We start from the raw sequence: 23,113 nt of genomic DNA, 5'->3' as shown, positions 1-23,113 counted from the left end.
TCTGGACTGAAGGGTAACCGAACTTTGAAATCACACTACTGCCCTCTTGCATAACAATAGAGTATCGTGACTCAGCATATTGCGATTTCTCGGTTCGGTACAATATCATTACAGCCCTACTGATTAGATTTACAGTCTGTGGTGATGTACTGTATTTACTATGCTAAATACGTGATAACCCATACACTTTCCTATATACAGTACATATCTCAGTACACTGAGCTTTCATACCACAATCAGTGTAGTAGCTCTGGATATTTGAGGTAAAAGGAGTTTCTTAAGACATTGGAGGCACAAATGATCTTGTCTTATCTGTGAACACTTTTACTGTATGGGTTTGAGGCAAAGCCATGTTCACCTGTATTCAGATGGCTTTACATTTGGAATTTCCTCATCAAGAAGTCTTACCTGATTAGATGAATGGTATGAGGTGATGCATTTATTATGCTCAGTAATACTCCAGGAATTACATGGAACTTTGTGTGTTGTGTCATCACAACATGATCGAAGTACAGTAGTAGCATTGACGCTCCAATGAGCCATTGGCCACACAAACATCTTGTCTTAACCAGAGGTGTCAAAAGTAAATGTTATCTGGGTGATCAGTAGACCTACAGTATGTACTTGTGTTACGATCAGCTGACTCTGAATTGGTTGGATCAAGGTGGGTCCTTGTTAGGTTTTTGGTTATTTTCAGTAACAACACAGTCCATCTATCTCATTAGGTAAAATTGAGTAAATGGTGTAACAGCTATGTAATATAATATGTGCTAGTGTTGTACTAACACCATGAATTCACTTTTACTGTGTGTTTGCTTTTGACTGACATCTTGTCTTAACTCATCTGTGATCTGTGGACATTCCTCATCATAAAGTCTTACCTGTTTGTCCTGGTGCTCTCTCAGCTCTGAGAAGGCATAAAGTCCGACCAGGGTTCCCCCACTGAGGGCAGCCACTGCAGCTGCCTTGCGTGCTGCCATAGTGTGGGCCTACTGTCTAAGGCCCAGAGCGCCTAGCTGGGGGAGAAAGGAGGCATTGTTATTTGGTTGCACGCTTGACCCATTATGTAATAAATTCAATTTGCTGGACAAAATATGTCTGACTACAAATCTCTTCATGATGTCTTTTGCTTTCTCTTTTTTTCAAACTTGGAATGCTTTATACTGTATTTTTTGTAGCTCTCCCAGCAAAGTCATGTTGTCATTGCAAAATGTGTTTGTTAAGGATCACAACATATTTGAACTTCATATGTTCATAAACCTCAATGAAACCTGACTGTAGCACTGGCTAAACTGTTAACAGTCGCTGTTTTCATGTCTCAGCCCATCTACACATTTGAATACATAGATCCAGTGATGACGTTTCGCCTTAGTTAATGCGGCAAGCCATATGGCATATGGGATCCAACCTTGATGGAGATCTGTGTTCCCAGAGTGCCCTTGTGGTATATGGGGGAGGTTATTATCATTGGACGTACCATCGTTATGCTAAATATTTCATTTCATTGCATATGAGACACATGTACATAATAAGCATATACGGTGTATGGCCCATCTTACAGTGTTATGGCCAGTAATTCTTACATTTTTTCACCAGGCATTCTCAATATCTGGAAAAGCCTGTTCAACATGTACAGTAAATAAATTCAGTGTTAATTCAACAATTAGAGAGTACTCCGGGATCAAATACACACTAGAAGATGTGAAATCGACTTTCTAAGTGTTGAATTAACACTGCTTTTTTTAATGTGCAAATAGGTTCTGAATGTGAAATGTCTTCCTGGACTGAATATATGAGGCTCCATGCAGCCAGGAGCAGAACACATTGAAAAAAGAAGCATTGATGGCAAGCGTTTTAAATGATTAGGGCTACCCAAAACACTTAACTACATTACTCCACTTAAGGCCTTACAACACTTCTCCGCCCTCAAGTAAATATGTTTACCCTCATGGAGATTGACAGAGCAGCATCGGCTTTGCCTCATTAACACTGGCACACAATTTAACAATTGATTGTGGCAACCGGGGCCACCTGCAGCTTTCCCCGAATACATTTTCATGAGGGAAAAAAAGGCCCCAACTAGGATATATTGCCCCCATGACATGAATATGCAAGGGGGAGGAGCGGGGGATCGGAACGGAGGGTGGGGGTGGGGGACGGCACAGCACTCGCTGCAGCAGTCATTACTAATGTTGCTGCCAATTACAGTGTATGTCATGACACTATGATCCATGAATATTCATCGCTGACTGATATACAGACGCCATCGAGCAAAGGCCTCTGTCCCCATATTACAGTCTCATTGTGGGCTGGTGAGCAGGTACCTCCATCATGCCCGGCGAGAGAGAGCCACCATCCACAGCTGCCAGATAAGCTGTTCCACCAGGCCTAACTAGTTAAATGTGTGTTATATAAAGGTGTATTAACGTGATGGAGTGCTCGGCGGCTCCAAAGAGCATGCATTAAAGCATATTAAGTAGACACTTAGTCTCCTAAAGAGGGAGCCTTAAATTGGAAATAAGACGTAGCACACTGCCTGAAGGGAACGGGATGTTTCAGGTGTCTCGAATGTGACAGTCAAGAAAGGCCCGTATTTGACTGGCACAGTAAACCCGGCACAAATGGCTCCACTCACACCCAAGGGTGCTGACAGGGGGGGTCGGACAAAGGGGACAGTTGTCCCGGGCCTAAGGAGAGATGGGGCCCAGAATTGGTTCCTCATTGCATTGCATCTATTGGGCAGGGGGGCCCTTTCAGATGACTTTGTCCCGGGCCAGGCCCAAGCTGTCAGCGGCCCTACTCACACCTCTATGTGACCATATATGTGGACGGTACAGCTCTGTGGAAGTGAGAATTTCATTTTTTTTTTATTCTCCTCTATTTTTTTTCCAGAATTGCTTGAAACACTGTGAATATGGTGCTGGTGCCCCTCCCACTGTGCAGCTGAAATGAGAATGATGACTTGGCCATCTCAAGGGGCCAAGATTTCGAAACCTGAAAAATTCCTTGTTCTCTGACTGGACTATTGTTTCTCACTGCCTATAAAAAATCTGATACCACTCACGGGCGACTGGAAACAGCTATATTTAACCTTCCAATGTTATCAGGGCTTTAAAAGGGGCACCGTGAGGTTGCATAAACATTACTGCCTGTATTCTGTTACCTAGAGATAAGTTGAACCGTGTTGATATTAGCCTACATTTGAGATAAACTACACCTATTCTTAAGGGCTCAGTTACCTTTGTAAACAAAAACAAAAAAATCAAGGACAATGTTCTACCAACAAGTAAAAGGACAATAGATGTGTTGAAGTCACCTTGCATTTCATTCCATAAGAATTAATAACTCAGTAAAAAAGGACCATCCCAGGGGCGTAAAGTATACCCCCACAGCCCTCGCGAGGCAGGGGGGCCCACATGGGCTCTTGACTTGAAGAAACGGGCCCCCTCCACATGATATTAGGCCCTCTTTTTTCGTTCAGGGGCCCATTCTTCGTAGCTTGCAGGGGGGCCTGAAGTACTTGCGTTACGCCAGTGGACCATCCTAAATATAAACATTGCTGTAGATCCTACTATGCATATGCAAATAAATCTTTTACACACTGGTCTGCCTTACACAGACTCATACAGAGTAGTTTGAAAGTACAGTAAAGGTGACAGAAACTCCTACACTTAACTTGCCTCTGTGCTGTGCTATGGATTTCTGCGTTGTCTTCTCTTTATGAATCAAGGGCCATTGTTGCCAGATATCCTTCAGAACATACTCTTAAGTGGATCACATGTCACATTGGTGGCAGAGGGGTAGAATGAGATTTTTTTATTGATGTTTTAAATAGAATGTCAGACCTGACCTAAAAATAGACATGTCACTAACTAAATTCCTCTGAACTTGACACCCTATGCAGAAAATGTTTCCCAACAGAAACATATGGCCTCCTTTCTACTATGTGGTGTACGTAACGCACGTCCCTCCCACATAGTTGAATGCAAATGTCAAGTAATACAATTTGTATTTCAACCACTGACTCTTAGTAGGCTAACTGTATCATTGATTTCAGCAGATACCTGAAAGTAGCCCAAAAAAAAGCCTGTTTAGCTTACATTTAGTACAAAAACTAATTGTATGTTACGTGTCATTCATTGACATTGCAATGAATTGCAGGGTTCCCCTGACATAAGCATGATTCTGGGCTCTGGAGTCACAAGTCTAATCGTGGCAGAAAATCGTCCTGTCCTGCACTCATAGGCTTCTGTATATGGGCATCTTACCACCCAAAGCTTTCAGACATACGGTATTCACTGTACTACATCTTACATTTCACACATTATGCTCGCACATTCATCATTACTGACTTTAATTTGCATATGACTCGCATTACACTAAACCATCAGCTGTAGCCCAACACAGATGCTTGCAAATGTGATGCAACCACAACACAAGCTCTCTCACCAGCTAGTGTGAAGGACAACATACAGTATTCTGTGGAGTTGCAAGGGCTACCTGACGAGTTACAATGTAGCATCATGGAAGGTGTGTTCTTGAACAGAAACAAGATTTGTGGGAGTTGGTTTTGGCACTTACGTCTTCTGCGATGTATCGGCGTAAACGTGTGCACCCACCAAGGTGCGTAATGACAGCCTTCGCAGTGATGCTGGCACGCTAAGGTTTATCTGGGACACTGTATTTGGCCACCAACCAAGGAAGTCGAGACAGTGTGATGAACGGTGCGCTCATCGAATTGTGTTTGAGGATAGGCCTCCTTGTCCAATAGCACGGACAGTTGCGAGATTACATCTTGTTTTGCCGGTGACGCAGCGCTTTAAGCTCCTTAAAGTCGGAGAAATGGCTTTGACAGAGCTCTGCCACACGGCTCAAACAAACGTCTCCCAGAAAAATATCAAGTCACATCTCAACTCGTATGAAGAACTGTGATGTCATAAGTGAAATAAGAATATGCTTCCCGCGAAATAAGTGTTGAGTAGCCTACACAATTAATATTGGGTAGGCTATACTGTACAATTGGGATATCAAGATATCTTTTTTTTTTAAAGAAGAGATAGCCTACCTTTTTTCTGAAAGTTGTGACCAAAGCACTGTTTGAACTCTCAGTTTTGACTTTCAGGCTTTCTTACTATTTCTGTCTCATGACCTGACAGTGCATGTGGCTACACTTCACACCATTTTGGAGGGGTCAGTTGGAGCAGGTGGTTGTGTGATCTAATTTTAAACATGGCGGCTTGAGAGAAAGTCTTGAATGCCCCAGATGGAATTCGAAGAAAGATGGAGAAGGGTGTTGTAACACGAGAGGATCTTTAAAGTTTAACCTCCTCAACCTCAACATTTGTACAAGAGAAATTCAGATTCAACTCAGTCAAATGGCGGTAATGTGCTTATAGTGGATGTAGGCCTACTACATATTTATATCAGGTCTATTGATAATGCTGAGCCATAGCATGGGATGAAACCACTGGCTGTCGCAATGTGCTGGCACGAAATAAATGCTTAAATAACATCACTAATGCCTCTGCCATTGTCTTGTCGGAGACAAATACAATAGGCTAGGTTACAGGCCAAAATGTGCAAAATGTGGCTTTTAGTCCTAAATGTCTGTTCACGACATCCCAGACAGCATTGTGAGATAGCAGATGTGTTTCTTATTTTAACCAAAATTCAGCAATTAATATATAGGTAACATTTAATATGGTGTAATGAGCATGATATAGGCCTAGTAATACAAATGTTACATCTGAAGATTCTTGGGTGTCATTACAAAGCATTTAAATTGTCCACAGTTGATCCACTTGACTGTACAGTGGTGGTAGGATTTAAATTGGGATTACCACCCACCAACAACCTCTCTCTATCTCTTTCTTAATTGGCATGACAAATATTTTTTTGCATTGCAAACACATGCCAGCATAACAAAGGAACAGAATAGCAAAACAAATAAAATGCATATCATGCATACAGTGTGGATACTGTATCACAGTGGTTCCCAACCTTTTTCTCCAGGGACCCATATTTTTACCATTGTAAGCTTTGGTGACCCAACTGCCCGAGCACCTGCACGAGAGGGAGTCACATGATGCTCTGTTTCCTGCGAAAACTAATTTTTGCCATTTTATTCCTCAATTCAATTCGTCAAACATAGAATACATGTTTAATAGCACTAACATTTTGTTGCTTCTATGCATATATTAGTTAAATGCTTTGTCATTTATTCAACATGGGCTATATATGATATTTAAAATGAAACCACTTAAAATCAAGAGGGCTTTGCGACCCCCTGTGGATCTTTGGCGACCCACAGGTTGGGTCCCGACCCATAGGTTGGGAACCACTGCTGTATCATAAAGACTGAGTTCCTCTCTCTCCTCTGTCATTGACCTGTCAGGCTGCGAACACATCTATTCCTTGCTCTCCTGGCAACCTTCTCTATCAGGCAGTATCGTTCACATAAACACGTCACACACATACACACACTCGCACGTGCACGTGCACACGCACGCACGCACGCACGCACGCACGCACGCACGCACACACACACACACACACACACACACAGTTTCATGCTGAGATTCCAGCTCTGCCGTGTTGATGTTGCTACAGTAGTGAAAGCATTTACAGCAGGTCTGGAGGGCATTTACTCAGGCTTGCCTAAGCCAAAATGTTGTAATAATGGTGTGGCCACCTGAACACATCAGAGGGGTGCCCCTCTCAGGTATGAACGTAAACCCAAATTATTTGGTTGTTGCTTGGGAAAGTTGTACCCATTGAGGCCGCTGCATATTCTCACACATTCTGACACATTTCCATTGGAGCGATGTTGTAGCCTACTCCTATAAGCACGCACATACGTACATACGTATAAATACATGTTTGTGCGTTCCCTATTGGATTGCTATTACATGTTTACCAAATGACTGCTGATTATTATGGTGTTAATTAACAAACTATTCACACACATACCTTTTAAACAGATCAGGAATGGGAACTCCTTGGTGCAACACATTCTTAATTATAAGCCTACTTAATAGTAAGTAAAACCGATTCTCAATATTTTACACATTACATGCTTAATATACAATAATTATGAAGGCCTTATGTAATAATCTATTGATGCAGACACAAACACAAAGCAAGATACATACATGCATAACAGTCATAATAATAAGGATTTTGTCCAGATCAAATACATTCCCCAACATCATTGTATGTATATAGAAAACCTAGGCCTTGTTTTGATGAGTAGGCCTATGTGTGTTTTATATAGGCCTGCTGTGTTTTTTTGTATTATTATTGTAGGGTAGATCAGTTGCATTGACCAATGGCTGGTGAACAATACTGTCCTCTAGAGGAGAGTGTAATATGCCCGGGAGGAGGGAAACGTCTCCACATGAAACCCCCTGCGTTTACGTATAGGCTACCATAATATGGCCTGAAAGAAGCAAATCTATGCATGTATAATTCAAATGCTCAGTCAAGTAATCTCTGTATGTTGCATGTGATATTTAAACCTACACTTTCACAGTATGCAACTTAATATAGGCATATGTAATAGTGGATACCAGTAGGCCTAGTTGATGTGTTTTTGAAAACCTGTAGCCTATGATTATGGTCAGTTCTCCAAAAAAAATCAACTATGATGTGACTCCTAACACTGTTATGCTAATAACATAATAATAACAATATAATGTCAGTATTCTTTTCCAGGTGTCATTTTTGTATAGTGCGTTTTCAACGTCAAATGTGCTGTTCCTTGCGTCATGGCCTGCTTTTCTGAGCCTACATTTAAGTGACCCCGTGACCCCAAAGTGGTCGCTTTCAGCTGACGAATCTACTGCAGTAGCCTATCAAATGTAGGCCTATGCGTTGATCACCTGGGGAAGAAAAAAACAGACTCGACCATAGTTACAGAAACAGTAGCAAGTGTCGTTTTTACAACCCCATGCCTTTTGGTTTTATCCACAGCAATACATGATCAATGGATTGCGTTTTCCTATATTAGGCCTAGCTAATAATACGCAAACGCAGCCTTTCTGTTTTTGGCGTTATTATGGCAGGCATGTGTCAAACATTGGCAGTGGAGAACTGTCCCACGAGAGTCGGTTGCTCCCCTGCTCGCTGTGGTGGAACAACATCGAATAAGTGGCCCAGTTTAAGTCGTTATGGTCTGTCAGAACAAATGGTCTGTCTGAAAAAGTAAAATACATGAGAGAAAAACATTATGACAATAGGCTCGCTGGAAACTCTAATAACTGATATAGTCTACTAGAGTCAAATATGTTTGAATTGTCAAATATGTGCATAGTACTGTTTTACATTGTAGATATTCTGTTGACATTGTTCTGGTGTTGCAAATCACAAATTCACCCAAAACTAGTAGGATAGGATAGGACAGGTGCACAAGACCGAGTGGTCCCCTGCCAGCCTCCAAGCTCCTCCTAAAGGGATTGGTGGCAGCCTGACGACGCCGATGACGTGCTCGCTGTAGACACGTGGGCTGTGGTTAGCGGAGCTCACATAAACAAAGGCACATTGGTTAGGCTGTGTAGTCGATGCCCGTATTTCTTGGCGTGCGCTACACTAGCGGCAAGTCAGTTTGGGTGAAGTCGTGCATTCGTTCCTTGTCTTGTGGAGCTTTATCACTCCAATTGAGAAGGAGAGCAGTCTCGCTTTTGGCACATGGATACTCTACAGCTTCTCTGATGTTGCGATAAGGTATGCGTTCTGATTTTACTTTCTACGCGTATTTGAAAGACAAGTTGTCCGCTCGCAACTGTTTGTGTGTTGGGCATGCTTTGGCAAGAAAGTGAGGAGAAAGTGCTGATGACTTCTGGTACAAAATAGTCATGGGTGTGTAGATATTAGGGGTTGATGTTTTCTTGCGAAACTGTCAAATCAGTTTCCGCCCGCTCATTTGTAAGCCTGCGAACTTAGTGGACAGTCTCACCCAGATGGCACTAAGATATATTTCCAAATGCTTTGTTTCTTATTCTTTAGATGTTGGTGCTTTGGTGTGCTTTAATATGACTCAAGCAAAGATTTATTCTAACAATCAAACCTTGTGCGCAACTGTGTGCTGTCCTGGAGACATTCATGCATGCGCTCGCCCGCTGCGAAACTTTCTCATTTTAGAACCCTTGCTGCGTTGAAACAGTAGCTGCAGTTTGTTTTGCTTACTGAGCTTGCTGCAAAATAATGTTGCTAAAATGATTTATTTCCGTTTGTAACTGTCAAACAGTGCATTTGTTGAGCGCATTTACTCTGCGCATTTGGAATAGTTGTGCCCTCGCCAGCGTTTGCGCAGTCAGAATCAAAGTTATCTATTTTTAATAGGAGGAGATTCCAGACCAAACACTACTTTGTTGAATCCGGATACCAAACTGCACCTGACAGCGTCATCCATTTCAAGTGTCTCCGAATTGCAGTCACACGACTGGAGGTATGAGATCTCACTGTTGTTGGGTGTATTCATGAAACTGATGTGACTGTCTTAATTCAGAGAAATTGCCACTCTTTTTCCCCCAAAGATTTTTGCTCTCTGTGACAATGCCTCTACATAAAAATAGTAACAAATACAATGCGAACGATACTCATTTCGATTTGTTTTACACTTCTTCTGCAGCCATGCCCTGCGTCCAAGCTCAGTATGGGTCATCGCCTCAAGGAGCCAGCCCTGCTTCCCAAAGCTACAGCTACCACACCGGTGGAGAATACAGCTGCGACTTCCTCACGCCCGAGTTTGTAAAGTTTAGTATGGACTTGACCAATACTGAAATCTCAGCCACAACCTCCCTTCCTAGTTTCAGCACGTTCATGGACAACTACAACAACGGTTACGACGTGAAACCCCCCTGTCTGTATCAAATGCCCCACGCCGGAGAGCAGTCGTCGATCAAGGTGGAAGACGTACAGATGCACAGCTACCACCAGCAAAGCCACCTGGCCCCGCAGGCCGAGGAGATGATGGCCCACTCGGGGCCCATGTACTTCAAGCCTTCCTCGCCACACGCTCCCACCACTCCAAACTTCCAGGTGCAGCCAAACCACCACATGTGGGAGGACCCCGGCTCCCTGCACAGTTTCCACCAGAACTATGTCACCTCGCACATGATTGACCATCAGCGCAAGAACCCGGTGTCTAGACTATCCTTGTTCTCGTTCAAGCAGTCGCCACCCGGCACGCCCGTGTCGAGTTGCCAAATGCGCTTTGACGGTCCCCTGCACGTCTCCATGGGCCACGACGGCCCGGGAGCGCACCGGGGTTTGGACGGCCAAGCCTTCGCCGTCCCCAGTGCCATCAGGAAACAAGCGGGGCTTGCCTTTCCCCACTCCCTCCAGCTTGCCCACGGACACCAGTTGATGGACAGCCAAATCCCCTCTCCCCCTTCCAGAGGATCTCCGTCTAATGAGGGTTTGTGCGCGGTCTGTGGAGATAATGCCGCCTGTCAACATTATGGAGTTCGCACTTGCGAAGGCTGCAAAGGCTTCTTTAAGGTAAGCCTATTTGATAGAATGGCTGTCACACCCGCACGATTCTTTGCTACAGCTATAAGATGGTTTCTGCGATGAATAATGGCAAAATGATTCCCTTCTTGTGATGCTGCATGCTGCACTTGACTCTGCACACCTGTGTCATGAAAGCTGTCGCTCAGCGGGTTTGCTTGCAGCCACGGCTCAGATAAAACTCTGTTATCGGCCTAATTAATTTGTAATTACCTGATTCATTTCAAACGGGGTAATTATGGCATTCTTGAAAAAGATTAGGGCGGCACAGTTGACAGTCGTGCGTTCTTTCACACATTGATGGAATACAATGAAATGGCCGTTCCAATTTTATCATTTGTCATCTATTGTAATTAAACACTTGATAAACTCTGTCATAAAATTACTGTAATCCCTTGCAAGATACATAAATAATCTTCTTGTTGAATCACTCACTACATCACAGACCATGGTAGATTTAGTAAATTATCGACACTGTGTTTTAAAAGTTTAACATGTCATATCCGTTTGTTTACAGCGCACTGTGCAGAAGAACGCCAAATATGTCTGCTTAGCAAACAAAAACTGTCCTGTTGACAAACGCCGGAGAAACAGGTGCCAGTACTGCCGATTTCAGAAGTGCCTCATCGTTGGGATGGTGAAAGAAGGTAAAATAAAGTTGTTATTCACCGGCTATTGTATTGCAACACATTTGGATTTTGCGCAAATACATTATGAATTAAAATAATTGGAGATGCGCAGTGGACATGACTACATTGTGCCATCGTTCTATGTAGCTGCTGGTCAATGATATCACAAGTCTAATCCCACATTTCCCATTAATATCTTCCAGTTGTTCGGACAGATAATCTGAAGGGAAGAAGAGGCCGTCTCCCCTCAAAACCCAAAAGTCCTCAAGACCCGTCGCCTCCATCTCCACCAGTCAGCCTAATCAGCGCCCTGGTTCGGGCCCACGTCGACTCCAACCCCTCCATGTCCAGCCTGGACTACTCCAGAGTGAGTACTATCATTTTCACTACACACATATTTAACTGTCTAAAGAGAGGAAATAGCATAGCAATATTTGTATGAATCCCATTAATATAACGTTCGGTTTAATGTCAAACTGTGATGCGTAATGGTCTTTAAACACATGAAAGGTAACATATTTTATTCTGTAAACTGCTTTGAAAGAGTGAGCTCCATAAAATATACAGACGAGTGTAACTGGGGAAAAGTACACCCCCTTGCTGGAAATGGGCTTTGCAATTTCACGGGTTATATATTTTAAAGGACCTCATTAAGCTCTGTCTAAATTAAATTCCAGTTTCAGGCCAACCCTGACTACCAAATGACTGGAGACGACACTCAGCACATCCAGCAGTTCTATGATCTCCTGACGGGCTCCATGGAGATTATCCGAGGCTGGGCTGAAAAGGTCCCCATGTTCGCTGATCTTCCCAAGCAAGACCAGGACCTCCTCTTCGAGTCGGCCTTTCTGGAGCTTTTCGTTCTGCGCCTGGCATACAGGTAAAAGGCCTTGGGATTTAAATGTCGAACGTGATGACGAGCCGCCATCTTTGAGGGGCTCTGCTGTGGCGATGAGCCTCTTAAATCCTCGTTTAATTGCTCTCGGTAATTAATGGCATTTTTATTATTAATTGCAGGTCCAACCCGGCGGAAGGCAAACTCATTTTCTGCAACGGCGCAGTCCTCCACCGGCTACAGTGCGTGCGCGGATTTGGAGAATGGATTGACTCGATTGTGGAGTTCTCATCCAACTTGCAGAACATGAACATCGATATTTCAGCTTTCTCCTGCATTGCTGCACTGGCCATGGTGACAGGTGAGAATGATTTCTCCATGTTTTGATTTTATTATTTCGTTCGTTACTTTCCTTTCAGCTTTTTGTTATTTGGTTCATTCTCCTGAGACCAAGTCGTAAACAAAGTCCATTGCAATGGAGCGAACCTCCAACTAAATTAATTTTAATTTCGACAATGCTTTAATTTCAGAGAGGCACGGGCTTAAGGAACCGAAGAGGGTGGAGGAGCTTCAAAACAAGATAGTAAACTGTCTAAAAGATCAAGTTACTTTTAATGGCGGCGGGTTAAACCGTCCAAACTACTTGTCAAAACTTTTGGGGAAACTCCCGGAACTTCGCACACTCTGTATACAAGGTCTGCAGCGCATCTTCTACTTAAAACTTGAAGACTTGGTTCCTCCGCCAGCAATAATTGACAAACTTTTTCTTGACACCTTACCCTTTTAAAAACATCAACCACAGACAATTTCACATGAACTTCAAAGAACTTCCACGGACTCTTGAGTAATCCTGTCAGTTTTTTAACCAGTCGGCGCCCTTTTACCCCTAACTATTCGCAAGCCACGCCAAGCCTCCAAATACCGTCCACGGATCCATTATTGACCAAGCAGAAGAGGAGGAAAAATAAAGAGCATCAACAGAGCTATAGGCTTTACCACACACGTCTACCTTCTATCTCTACAGTGAGAAAACGAACACCCTATTATGGAGGAAAGTGTTCTCCAGTGTTTTTCTGAATCTGAAAGTAGGCCTACATGAAGAAGTTGAACAATTCCTTGTAACTGCTATTCCTAATTATTGGCATCAATGTAAACATTTAAATGTAATATAATCCATTTATATATACATACCTATACATACGATAGATTTATGTGATGCGTCCAAGAAACGCGACTTTATAAGAAGTGTATAAAGCCCGTAAAAACATTTCGTTTTGTTTTCTTTTATAACGTGTGCCTATGTGTCTGTCAGGATTTCAAAGGAAGTATTTGAAAAAGGCAACGCATGTTGTAGGACTTTTTATAGGCACTTGCTATTGAGGTGATGTCTATATAACACATTATATTCCGGACACTATGTAGTCTGCTAGATTTTATAAAAATTCGTAGTATGGAACAACTTTTATGTATGACACATGTGGAAAAGTATATCATCTGTATAGGTAAGAAGGGACCCCATTGTGTTTGTAAAACTGTCAGACATTCCTCGTTTGTATGTGTTGTATGTATTGTTGCTGTTTAATATAAACGTTTCTATATTTATTATTTTTTTGTTGCCAAAGGCTACATTACGCATGGTGCGATTTTAAAATGATTTCCAACCATTATTCATAATTAGCACGGTGTCTTTGTTTTCCTGTCCGAGAGACGTCTAAGCAATTATGGCATCAGTTCCCATCGGAGATTTAAAAAAGTATGTCATATATATCCATATAGGTTTGTGCTGTACATCCACTGCCTTTTTCTATGGTGTAATTGAGTATTGCAATGCGTTCGGTGCCGATTCCGAAAAAAACTCATTGAGAAAGAAATATTTAATGTTTACAAATAAAACTTTTAAATCATTACTCTTGCTAATTTCTCTCAATACTTTCCACGGAATAAGCAGATTAAGATATTAGCCTAGGCCTACGTTTAATTACAATTATTACGACTATTTAATTAATGCATAATAAAGTGTTGGTTCAATCTCACATTCAATGTATTTTTAAGTAAATATAGACTAGTTCTTCGCTTTCAACAGCTGGGCAATCGTCTGAATATTGTCCTAAAGGTTGTATGAACTTAAAGAAATAAATGCAATGCAGTGCTTGCTATGGCACGATAGAACAGGTAGGGCATTTTATGTGGTACACGGTGCGTAATGACAGTGGCCATGTGCTTTGCAGCCAGCGACCTCTACTTTCTTAACCATCCAATAAGGGAAGAATAATAAATAAAATGAACATTTTCTTAAATGTATGGATGCGATTAAATGATTGAAAACAGAATACTTTCTATTTGTAAAGACACGTGTTTTGGTGACTGGGAAACGTGTATTGCGCGAGGGTAGGCCTATAACTTGTGTATTATACGAAAGTGCAATTTACGAAAGTCAGTTTTGACCACCCATATTATTGAAAGAAAGAAAGAAAACACTGTCTCTTTTTATTGTCCTATGGTAATGGTTTAACATTTTAAAGTAAGAAATAACAAGTTGTTGGTTAATTGGTCCATCCTATAGTGGTAAGCCGAATTAGGCTACGCTTATCACTTTCGAAATTATGGACATGGAGACAATTGCGCAGTGTTTAAAGATATTTATCACACAATATTTATTGTAGCCTATAACTTATATAAAATAAGTAAACATTGCAAAAGAACTTGAATTGTTTTCCAGATATTTCTAAACGGGCGTAACAGCATCACGTTATTGTTTATAGCCTATTTTTAAGGGGGAACACGGTTGTAAGCGTAATACATTGTGTTATCATTCAGCCATGTTTTATCCATATTAGAGAACTATATACTTGTCTTTTAAAAACACAAATGCCTAACGTCCCATGACTTAAAATCCTTCAAGAACACTTCATTTCTGTTTTGGGCTCACTGTCTATTCCATGGGTTTATCCACGCGCATCATATAAGAGCGAATTTCATAATACGAGATCTATTGCGATTTAAATAGAAATAGCAAAATATTTGCGTCGATATTGACATCGATGTTAATAGGAAATATTAGTGCAATGGAGGTGTGAGCGTAAAAGAAAATGATTGCAACCTGCAAGTCTCAGCTTTTCATTGCTTTTTGAACTCAAGATATCATCGGGGGCTGTTAAGGGGCATGTTGACTGACTATTTTAAAAGCATTAAATTGCTTTCACCATCTTACGTTCAGTGGAATAGTTATTAAATTCTTTACCCTGGCTCTTCATGTATTTCTCAGTGGGCAACATATTATTATCCCTATGGATGATTTCTGAGTGCCCCATGCTGCTCAATAAGTCCAATCTGCTTTTTGAAATGACACACCTTCACAGTATTGTGTGGTCCTGGTGTAACAAGTATGATCTATAGAAGTTAAACAAAAATGTGTAGAAATGATATTCCCATAATTCTTTCTTAGACTTTACAAGCTATGGAGGAGCTGGCACTCACTTTTGCTGGCAGGTCCATCTCCTATAGGGAGGAGTGCTTATATCAGTGTCTGCAGAATCCTTGCCTGCTTGTGTGTCTGTACACATGCCATGTTCTTCTGGCTACAAGTGTGTGTGTGCGTGTGTCTAAGACGTAAGAGTGTGTGTCTAGAGGATGTAGGAGCGAGTGTTGTGTGTGTGTGTTGAGTGGTGTGTGTGTGTGTGTGTGTGTGTGTGTGTGTGTGTGTGTGTGTGTGTGTGTGTGTGTGTGTGTGTGTGTGTGTGTGTGTGTGTGTGTGTGTGTGTGTGTGTGTGTGTGTGTGTGTGTGTGTCACAGGACAGCCATGGCTCAGTGGTTAGAGTGCGGGCCTTTAAGTCCGAGGGTTGCAGGTTCAAATCTCAACCATACCAGCACCTTCATCCATGGCTGAAGTGCCCTTGAGCAAGGCACCTAACCCTACATTACTCCAGGGCCTGTAACCAATACCCTGTACCTAAATAACTGTAAGTCGCTTTGGATAAAAAGGACAATGTGTGTGTGTGTGTGTGTGTGTGTGTGTGTGTGTGTGTGTGTGTGTGTGTGTGTGTGTGTGTGTGTGTGTGTGTGTGTGTGTGCACGCACAAGCATGTGTCTAAGTAAAATGTAAGAGTGTGTGTCTAGAGGATTTGAAGGGCGAGTGCTGTTGTTGTTGGTGGTGGTGGTTTTGGTGTGTGTTTGTGTGTGTGTGTGTGTGTGTGCCGGTATTGTTCGTGTGATATGTCTGTCTGTTACACTGTGAACACATTGTTCATGTGTGCAGGTGTGATTTCATCTTTCACAACGACAACAACGAGGACAATAAATTACAGTGAAAATGAAGACATGAAGACAGGTCATTAGTAGAGCAAAAGGTCCGAAACTTTTCCAAGTTGTTTTTTATTTTGTGCTATGATTTTTATCCAACTAGACATTTTAATTGTTGGTCTGTCATCAAAAGACATGGAGTCTCTGATTATTCAGTGAATTCCTTGAAACAGACAATGGCTGTCCAATCCCAGTGACATTGGATGGGAACAAAAGAAAGGCATACACCGCCTTTTTGCGGTGTATGCCTGCATACATTTCCCGCCATCTCAAAGAGAGCATTTTGGTTTATTTTGAGGTGTTGTATAATATCTTTCTTTCTTATGCCGATTTTTCCCTCTTGATCCTTCATGTGAGGGCTATGTGAAGAACATTGAACCAAAAATAATTGGAACATCACACAATCAAAGTAACATGCACACGCTCACTCACACACATGCGCGTGCACACACACACACACGCACATACACACAGTCACACACACAGCCACACACACATGCACACACACACACACGCGCGCGCACACACACACACACACACACACACACACACACACACGTATACCCCTCCCACACACACACACACACACACACACACACACACACACACACACATGTGTGCGTGCATACGCATGCATGTACTGTATGCACGCACGAATGCATGTGCACGCGTGCACACATTTTTACAAAGGTAAACCTTTTACAAACACATACAGGTACATACTCTCTTTCACACATTTTTACATAGATACTAAGGCAAACTACTTTATGCGCAACTCATACATGTGCATCCCCCTCCCAACACACATGAACACACAGAGACACACACACACACGCACACACACACACGCACACACACAGACACACACAGACACACACACGCACCCCTACACACACACACACACACACACACACACACACACACACACACACACACACACACACACACACACGCCCACAAAGACACGTCAGTTACCATATTCAACCACTGATAATCACCCTTTTTGACAGACAGAATTCAACAGTCGCAAATTAAATTCGTCAGACACTATCACGGCTCAAACCAGCGACTAAACGAGGCGAGCTTCCCTAATAAGCGTCTCAGTGGTGGGTGCCATTACGACGTCCTGCCACTCTCCATTGACGTCACTTGATCGTCAAATTAAAGCGACGCCTAGCTGGCCTCTGAGGCTACGTCTGTCTCCGGACTTATCTCGAGCCGCACAATGATTATCGCCGTCATCATCATCAGTGGCGGCAGGGTGGGTTGCTCTTTCCCCAAAAGTTCTCCGCGAGGCGTCGAATTGTCGGAATAATTAGATCTTCATTCGGAAAACGCTAATTCCAAGTCAAATTGCGATTACATTCAAACAAGCGACTTGTCTGACATTTAGCAGATCGTGTTGCGGAAGATGTTTCCTTGTGTCACAACTTCATCTCTGTTGACTGAAGCTACCGTTTTGGCTTTTATAGGCGGGAGTTGGTGCTGTGTGTGTGTGTGTGTGTGTGTGTGTGTGTGTGTGTGTGTGTGTGTGTGTGTGTGTGTGTGTGTGTGTGTGTGTGTGTGTGAGTGTGTGTGTGTGTGTGTGTGTGTGTGTGTGTGTGTGTGTGTGTGTGTGGAAGTGTGGGTGCGTGTGTGTCTGTGTGTGTGTGTGTGTGTGTGTGTGTAATATATGATTGTTGAATTCTGTAAGAGTGTGTGTGTATGTGTGTGTGTGTGTGTGTTTGCGCTGCATGTGTGTGTGCGTGCGTGCGTGTGTGTTAACACAATGAGAGGGGACATGCATATGTAGAAAACACTGCTGACAGGGTGCAGACAGTGTAACATCCATGTCAAGAGATTCTCAGTCACAACCAATTTAGACCTAACAGACAAATGGAGTCCCTGTCTGGCTTGAAGGAACATTTATATTTTGCCGCTACGAGATAAAAGACGAGCCATTTGACTCCCACCGTTCTGTCGTGACAAAAAAAGGGAGCAACAACACAGACTGTGCCAATTGTGGCAAGTGTGTGTGTGTGTGTGTGTGTGTGTGTGTGTGTGTGTGTGTGTGTGTGTGTGTGTGTGTGTGTGTGTGTGTGTGTGTGTGTGTGTGTGTGTGTGTGTGTGTGTGTCTGTGTGTGTGTGTGCGTGTGCGTGTGCGTGTGGGCACGCGTGTGTGTGTGCATGCCTGTTTGCCAGTGCATGCATGTGTGACTGTGTGTCTTTCATAATGTGCTCCTCCAATGCATATATTGTCATTTCCTAATATGGGCCAGTACAAACCTGATTGTCATCGACTTTCAAATCTCTTCGAGACTGAAGGCATCACAAGGAGGACGCGGCCTGGCTAGGCAATACATGGGCTGCCTGAAGCATGTTCCGTGGTTACCGGCAGGTGACTGATAGACTTTATGCTGTAAACAGGGCTGCTAAGGTTTTGGAGGCCCTAAGAATAACTGTTCAGGAGGCCCCACTCATAATTAATTAATAATAATAATAATAATCCACCTACTACTACCACTACTACTACTAATAATAATAACAATAATAATAATAGTAATCTATTAGCTAATAAATACATATCATTTTTTTAGTTAATCTCAATTTAAGAGGCCCCAGTTGTGGGGTCAAAGCGGTTGGTGCCCCAAGCACGCTGCGTACTCTGCTTATGTCTAGCGGCGGCCCTGGCTGTAAATCTGTGCAGCCCTGTTGATGAGGTGAAGTACAGGACATGCTGACCTGTCCTATACCACAACGGTGGCAGGAACTCAAGAGAGTGCCGATCTCTTCACCAGACTTGTCTCCTCTCCTCTTCCTCTCGCTTTCCCTTCCCTCTCCTCTCATCTCCTCTCCTCCATCCCTTTCCCCAACCTTTCCACGTCACTCCTTTCCTCTCCCCTCCTTTTCTCTCCTCTCCTCTCCTAACCTCTCCTCTCCTCTCCTCCTCTCCTCTCCCAACCTTTCCTCTCCTCTCCTCTCCCAACCTCCCATGTCCTCTCCTCTCCTCTCCTCTCCTTCATCCTAAGTGCTGGAGCTAGCCACCAGAGATACTTTCAAATTATAATGGTCTGCACTCCTTCTCTTCAAGATGACTGTAGTTCAGAGGTCACATTTCCTTTAAGTCCACAAAGAACAATGCTGAAACACTGTCATTATTGCCCCTCACACACACCCACACAGACCCACTCTCACCCACACACGCACATGCACACACACATACGCACGCACGCACACACGCACACACACGCACGCACGCACGCACGTACTCATGCACGCACGCACGCGCACACACACACACACACACACACACACACACACACACACACACACACACACACACACACACACACACACACACACACACACACACACACACACACACACACACACACTCTCTCTCTCTCTCTCTCTCTCTCTCTCTCTCTCTCTCTCTCTCTCTCTCTCTCGCTCGCTCGCTCTCTCTCAGCTGTGTATTTTTACAGATGTTAAGCCACTCAGCCGAGTATGTCGCCTGGCCATCTTGCGTCTCTCTCTCAGCCCCATTAAGGAGACTCACTCTCCCTGTGCCATAGAATTACCATGGCCTAGCCATCGCGAATGCCACCTTTAGGGTACAAGGCAATGACATTTATGTTGCTCCAGTATTCCTTCTTCATGAAAAAATGTGCAAGAAGAACAAAAAATAACGAAATAACAAAGATAAGAAATATATTACATATTATTTATTACAGTAAATATTTTTTTTATTTTATCAGCAAAGACATGGACAGCTTGTTTCCTCCTCCCTCTGTAGGTTATATTTTCCGTTATCTGGCTGACAAATTAATAATTTCAGATTATTCTATAAGTTATGCATTTAAAATGTGTCCGTGTTTCTTTAGCTTATTTTCTTTGACCAAAGATACAATATATACATACAGTATATGTGTCCATGCAATGTAAAGGTTAGTGCAGTGTGTGTGTGTGTGTGTGTGTGTGTGTGTGTGTGTGTGTGTGTGTGTGTGTGTGTGTGTGTGTGTGTGTGTGTGTGTGTGTGTGTGTGTGTGTGTGTGTGTGTGTGTGTGTGTGTGTGTGTGTGTGCATGTACAGTACATGTATGTGTGTGCATGTGTGCATCCGTGTGCCTGCTTGCGTGTTTGTGTGTGTCGGCGTGTGTGTGTCGGGGTGTGTGTGTGTGTGTGTCAATGTGGAAACTGAATATTCGAATATGTTTTTAATTTCCTTCTTGAGGACCCATACGACTAAACGGTGGCACCCTTGTGAGCAGTGTATGTTGAAAACGTCAGTGTGTTTTTTTGTTGTTGTTGTGTTAAAACAAAAAACCTCATCTTTAAAGGCTGGCATGTTCCGCTTGGTGTAGTCGTGTGGCTGGAGAGAAGAGAAGTGCTTTATCTTACACCACCCGTGGTGTTCATCACCAAACTGGGTCAGTCAGAACAGGACAGTGTGCACCTCAGGCTCAGCACACACAGCCCCTACGTACGTAGGCCAGCGGAGCCTCCATTAGAACAGGACTGATTAGGTCACACATGCGGCAGGAAGGTATATCTGCAGTATGTACGCTTGTGAAGCCTTATGCAGACCTGTCAGGGATACTATGTCCTGGATTTCTAATGACAGAGTGCCATAAAAACCAGGACAGGATGAGTGATTGATTTTTTTTTCTTTTTAAGGGGGGGTGGGGGTGGGGGGTGCTACGCATAGTCAAGAAGCTGCTTTTGAATGTTACGGGTGTCCCAAAGCGTGGTTTGCGTTAATGGTCTGGGGAGAGTTATGTTTGTGTGATGCTGTGCGGTGCTGCAGAGGCATAGCTTTGAAGGGTGCATCCTACTCGGTTCAATGGGAGTATAGTTTACAATAAGATGGCTCAAAACAAAATAAGCAAGTTCTTTGAGAAACTGGACTAATTTATTGGAGTGACATATAAACCATACCAATTACAGGGTTCAAATTTACATAAGTATTTACAACAAAATCAAGTCACAAGTTGTGATACCATACAAAATAACGACTGCAATCAGCGTACATTTCCATTTATGTAAAATCCAAGTAATCAGAAGGAAACATGCTGTGACAGGCCAATAACAAAATCTCTGTTGTGAGAAAAAAATGACTGTTTGTGAATTTAATTTTTTGGGGCACGGTGAAAGAAAACAGAAACTTGGGGCAGGCACATCTATCAATTATAATATTAACTGTTCCCTCAAAGAGATCTTTGTCCATGCCCTTAGAATGTATCTAACTTTCCAGGCCCTACCGTGGCTTAATGGTAGGACACTCGTCTACTATTGGCCAACCCAGGTTCAATTCCCGACCCGGGTCCTTTGCCAGCCCTTCCCCATCTCTCTCTCCCAACTCGCTTCCTGTCTCTGCTTCACTGTCCCGTCATATAAAACAGCAATAAAGGCTTGTAAAGCCCCCCCCCCATTTTTTACAAAAAAATTTGAATGTATCTAACTTTCCATTCTAACAGCAGAAAGGTGTGCGTGGGTGCCTGCGTGTGTGTTTCTGTGTAATTTTTTGTGGTTTGAGCATGTGGTGAGCCTGATCCATCTTTGAAAAAGTGCTGCAAAAAAGAGCCACAGAGCACATTGTTAGGGGCTTCTTCATGCAGTGTAAACAGTAAATTTGAGTTTATTCAGCACCCAGAGAGTACCAACAACATTATGAGTGTTAAATCCCTCTCTCTATGTGGAATTAGCACTGCAGAAAATTACATTACATTACACTATACACTTACCTGACACATATTACAGGCTTAGGGCTTTTTTGTGTTTCCCCCGACTATGTCTTTCTTTTAAAAAAATATATTTTTTAGGCCTTTTTTGCCTTTATTTTTGACAGGACAGTGGAGCAGAGACAGGAAATGAGTGGGGAGAGAGAGAGACAGGGAAGGATCGCCAAATGACCCAGGCCAAAATCGAACCCAGGTCGCCGGCGTAGTAATGTACAGGTAGCGCTCTACCGTTAGGCCACGGCAGGGCCACTATATCTTTCATTTAATGTATCCTTCAGTTCATGTCCCAGGCTGTTTACATCAAATAGTCAAATAAATTCATTCATTCAGTCAGTCATTCAATGAGCAGAACCGCTCTCTCTTGCCCTGCTCTTGCTTTGTTACAGACCACCACCACCACCATAGCCTCTATCATTCATTGGCCTAAGCAGCCAATCAATTCAGCAGTCATGTATGGCGAATGAACAAACGCTGACAAGCTGTGAATGATGGGGGACTGAAAATCAAACAGCCACCCACCTGTCTCCCTGCCTTTCTGTCTGTCTGTGTCCTGTCCTGTCCTGCTGTCCTCAGCCCCCCATCCACCCTAATGGCCATTATCAAGTGGGACAGGCCCAGTAAGAGAAGCTCATCATTACCAAAGACATCCCTCCGTCTTCTTGTGTGTGTGTGTGTGTGTGTGTGTGTGTGTGTGTGTGTGTGTGTGTGTGTGTGTGTGTGTGTGTGCGTGTGCATGTGCGTGTGTGCGTGTGTGTGTGATTGACTGGTTCTCCCACCACCTCCCACCCAAGTCAGATCTCTCATAAATATTTACTTCATCATAACAGCTGTGGGTAGTCTGTTATTGCACACATTGATTTCTGATGGATGTTGTCAAATTATTATTTCAAGTGTGGTCAGCACAGTGAAACCCATTAATGCAATTCGCTCGATCGCGTGCGCGCCCGTCCGTTCGCTCGTATGCCCACCCGCCCGCCCGCCCGTCTGGCAGACGAGGGCTCAATTCTGCCGCGCGCGTGCACGCCGCGGGCCCGCGACTCGGCTGAGGAATAATTCATGCCTTCTTGGCTGATTGAAACTTTACAGCCACGCGCACTCATGGAAAAGAGAGGATGGATGGAT

General features: G+C 43.2%; 2 protein-coding genes across 2 annotated transcripts in view; one reads left to right on the top strand and one right to left on the bottom strand.

Moving 5' to 3' along the window:
* The window catches only part of LOC134461823 (glycerol-3-phosphate dehydrogenase, mitochondrial-like), a 48,094-nt gene extending 43,243 nt beyond the window's left edge, over positions 1-4,851 (bottom strand). The window contains exons 1-2 of the mRNA XM_063214662.1: positions 4,582-4,851; positions 882-1,016 (exon numbers count right to left, since the gene is read on the bottom strand). Coding sequence (XP_063070732.1) covers positions 882-980 — 99 coding nt within the window. The 5' untranslated portion in view covers positions 981-1,016; positions 4,582-4,851. The remainder of the gene's footprint in view (positions 1-881; positions 1,017-4,581) is intronic.
* A 3,717-nt stretch (positions 4,852-8,568) lies between these two features.
* Positions 8,569-13,811, top strand: nr4a2a (nuclear receptor subfamily 4, group A, member 2a). Its single transcript, XM_063214661.1, has 8 exons — positions 8,569-8,721; positions 9,340-9,445; positions 9,629-10,500; positions 11,027-11,156; positions 11,342-11,505; positions 11,816-12,018; positions 12,156-12,334; positions 12,504-13,811. Exons 3-8 carry the CDS (start codon positions 9,631-9,633, stop codon positions 12,758-12,760), a joined length of 1,803 nt encoding a protein of 600 aa, XP_063070731.1. The 5' UTR covers positions 8,569-8,721; positions 9,340-9,445; positions 9,629-9,630; the 3' UTR covers positions 12,761-13,811.
* Positions 13,812-23,113: the final 9,302 nt, after the last annotated feature.

The sequence above is a fragment of the Engraulis encrasicolus genome, chromosome 13 (assembly GCF_034702125.1).
Source record: "Engraulis encrasicolus isolate BLACKSEA-1 chromosome 13, IST_EnEncr_1.0, whole genome shotgun sequence".
Classification (NCBI taxonomy): domain Eukaryota; kingdom Metazoa; phylum Chordata; class Actinopteri; order Clupeiformes; family Engraulidae; genus Engraulis; species Engraulis encrasicolus.
Note: the sequence above shows the minus strand (reverse complement) of the source record. Positions and strands in the feature narration are given on the sequence as shown.

Coding starts and splice junctions, on each gene's coding strand:
- nr4a2a (XM_063214661.1), top strand. CDS start 9,631: ATGCCCTGCGTCCAAGCTCAGTATGGGTCATCGCCTCAAGGAGCCAGC. Junction 10,501..11,026: donor GCTGCAAAGGCTTCTTTAAG/GTAAGCCTATTT, acceptor GTTTGTTTACAG/CGCACTGTGCAGAAGAACGC. Junction 11,506..11,815: donor CCAGCCTGGACTACTCCAGA/GTGAGTACTATC, acceptor ATTAAATTCCAG/TTTCAGGCCAACCCTGACTA.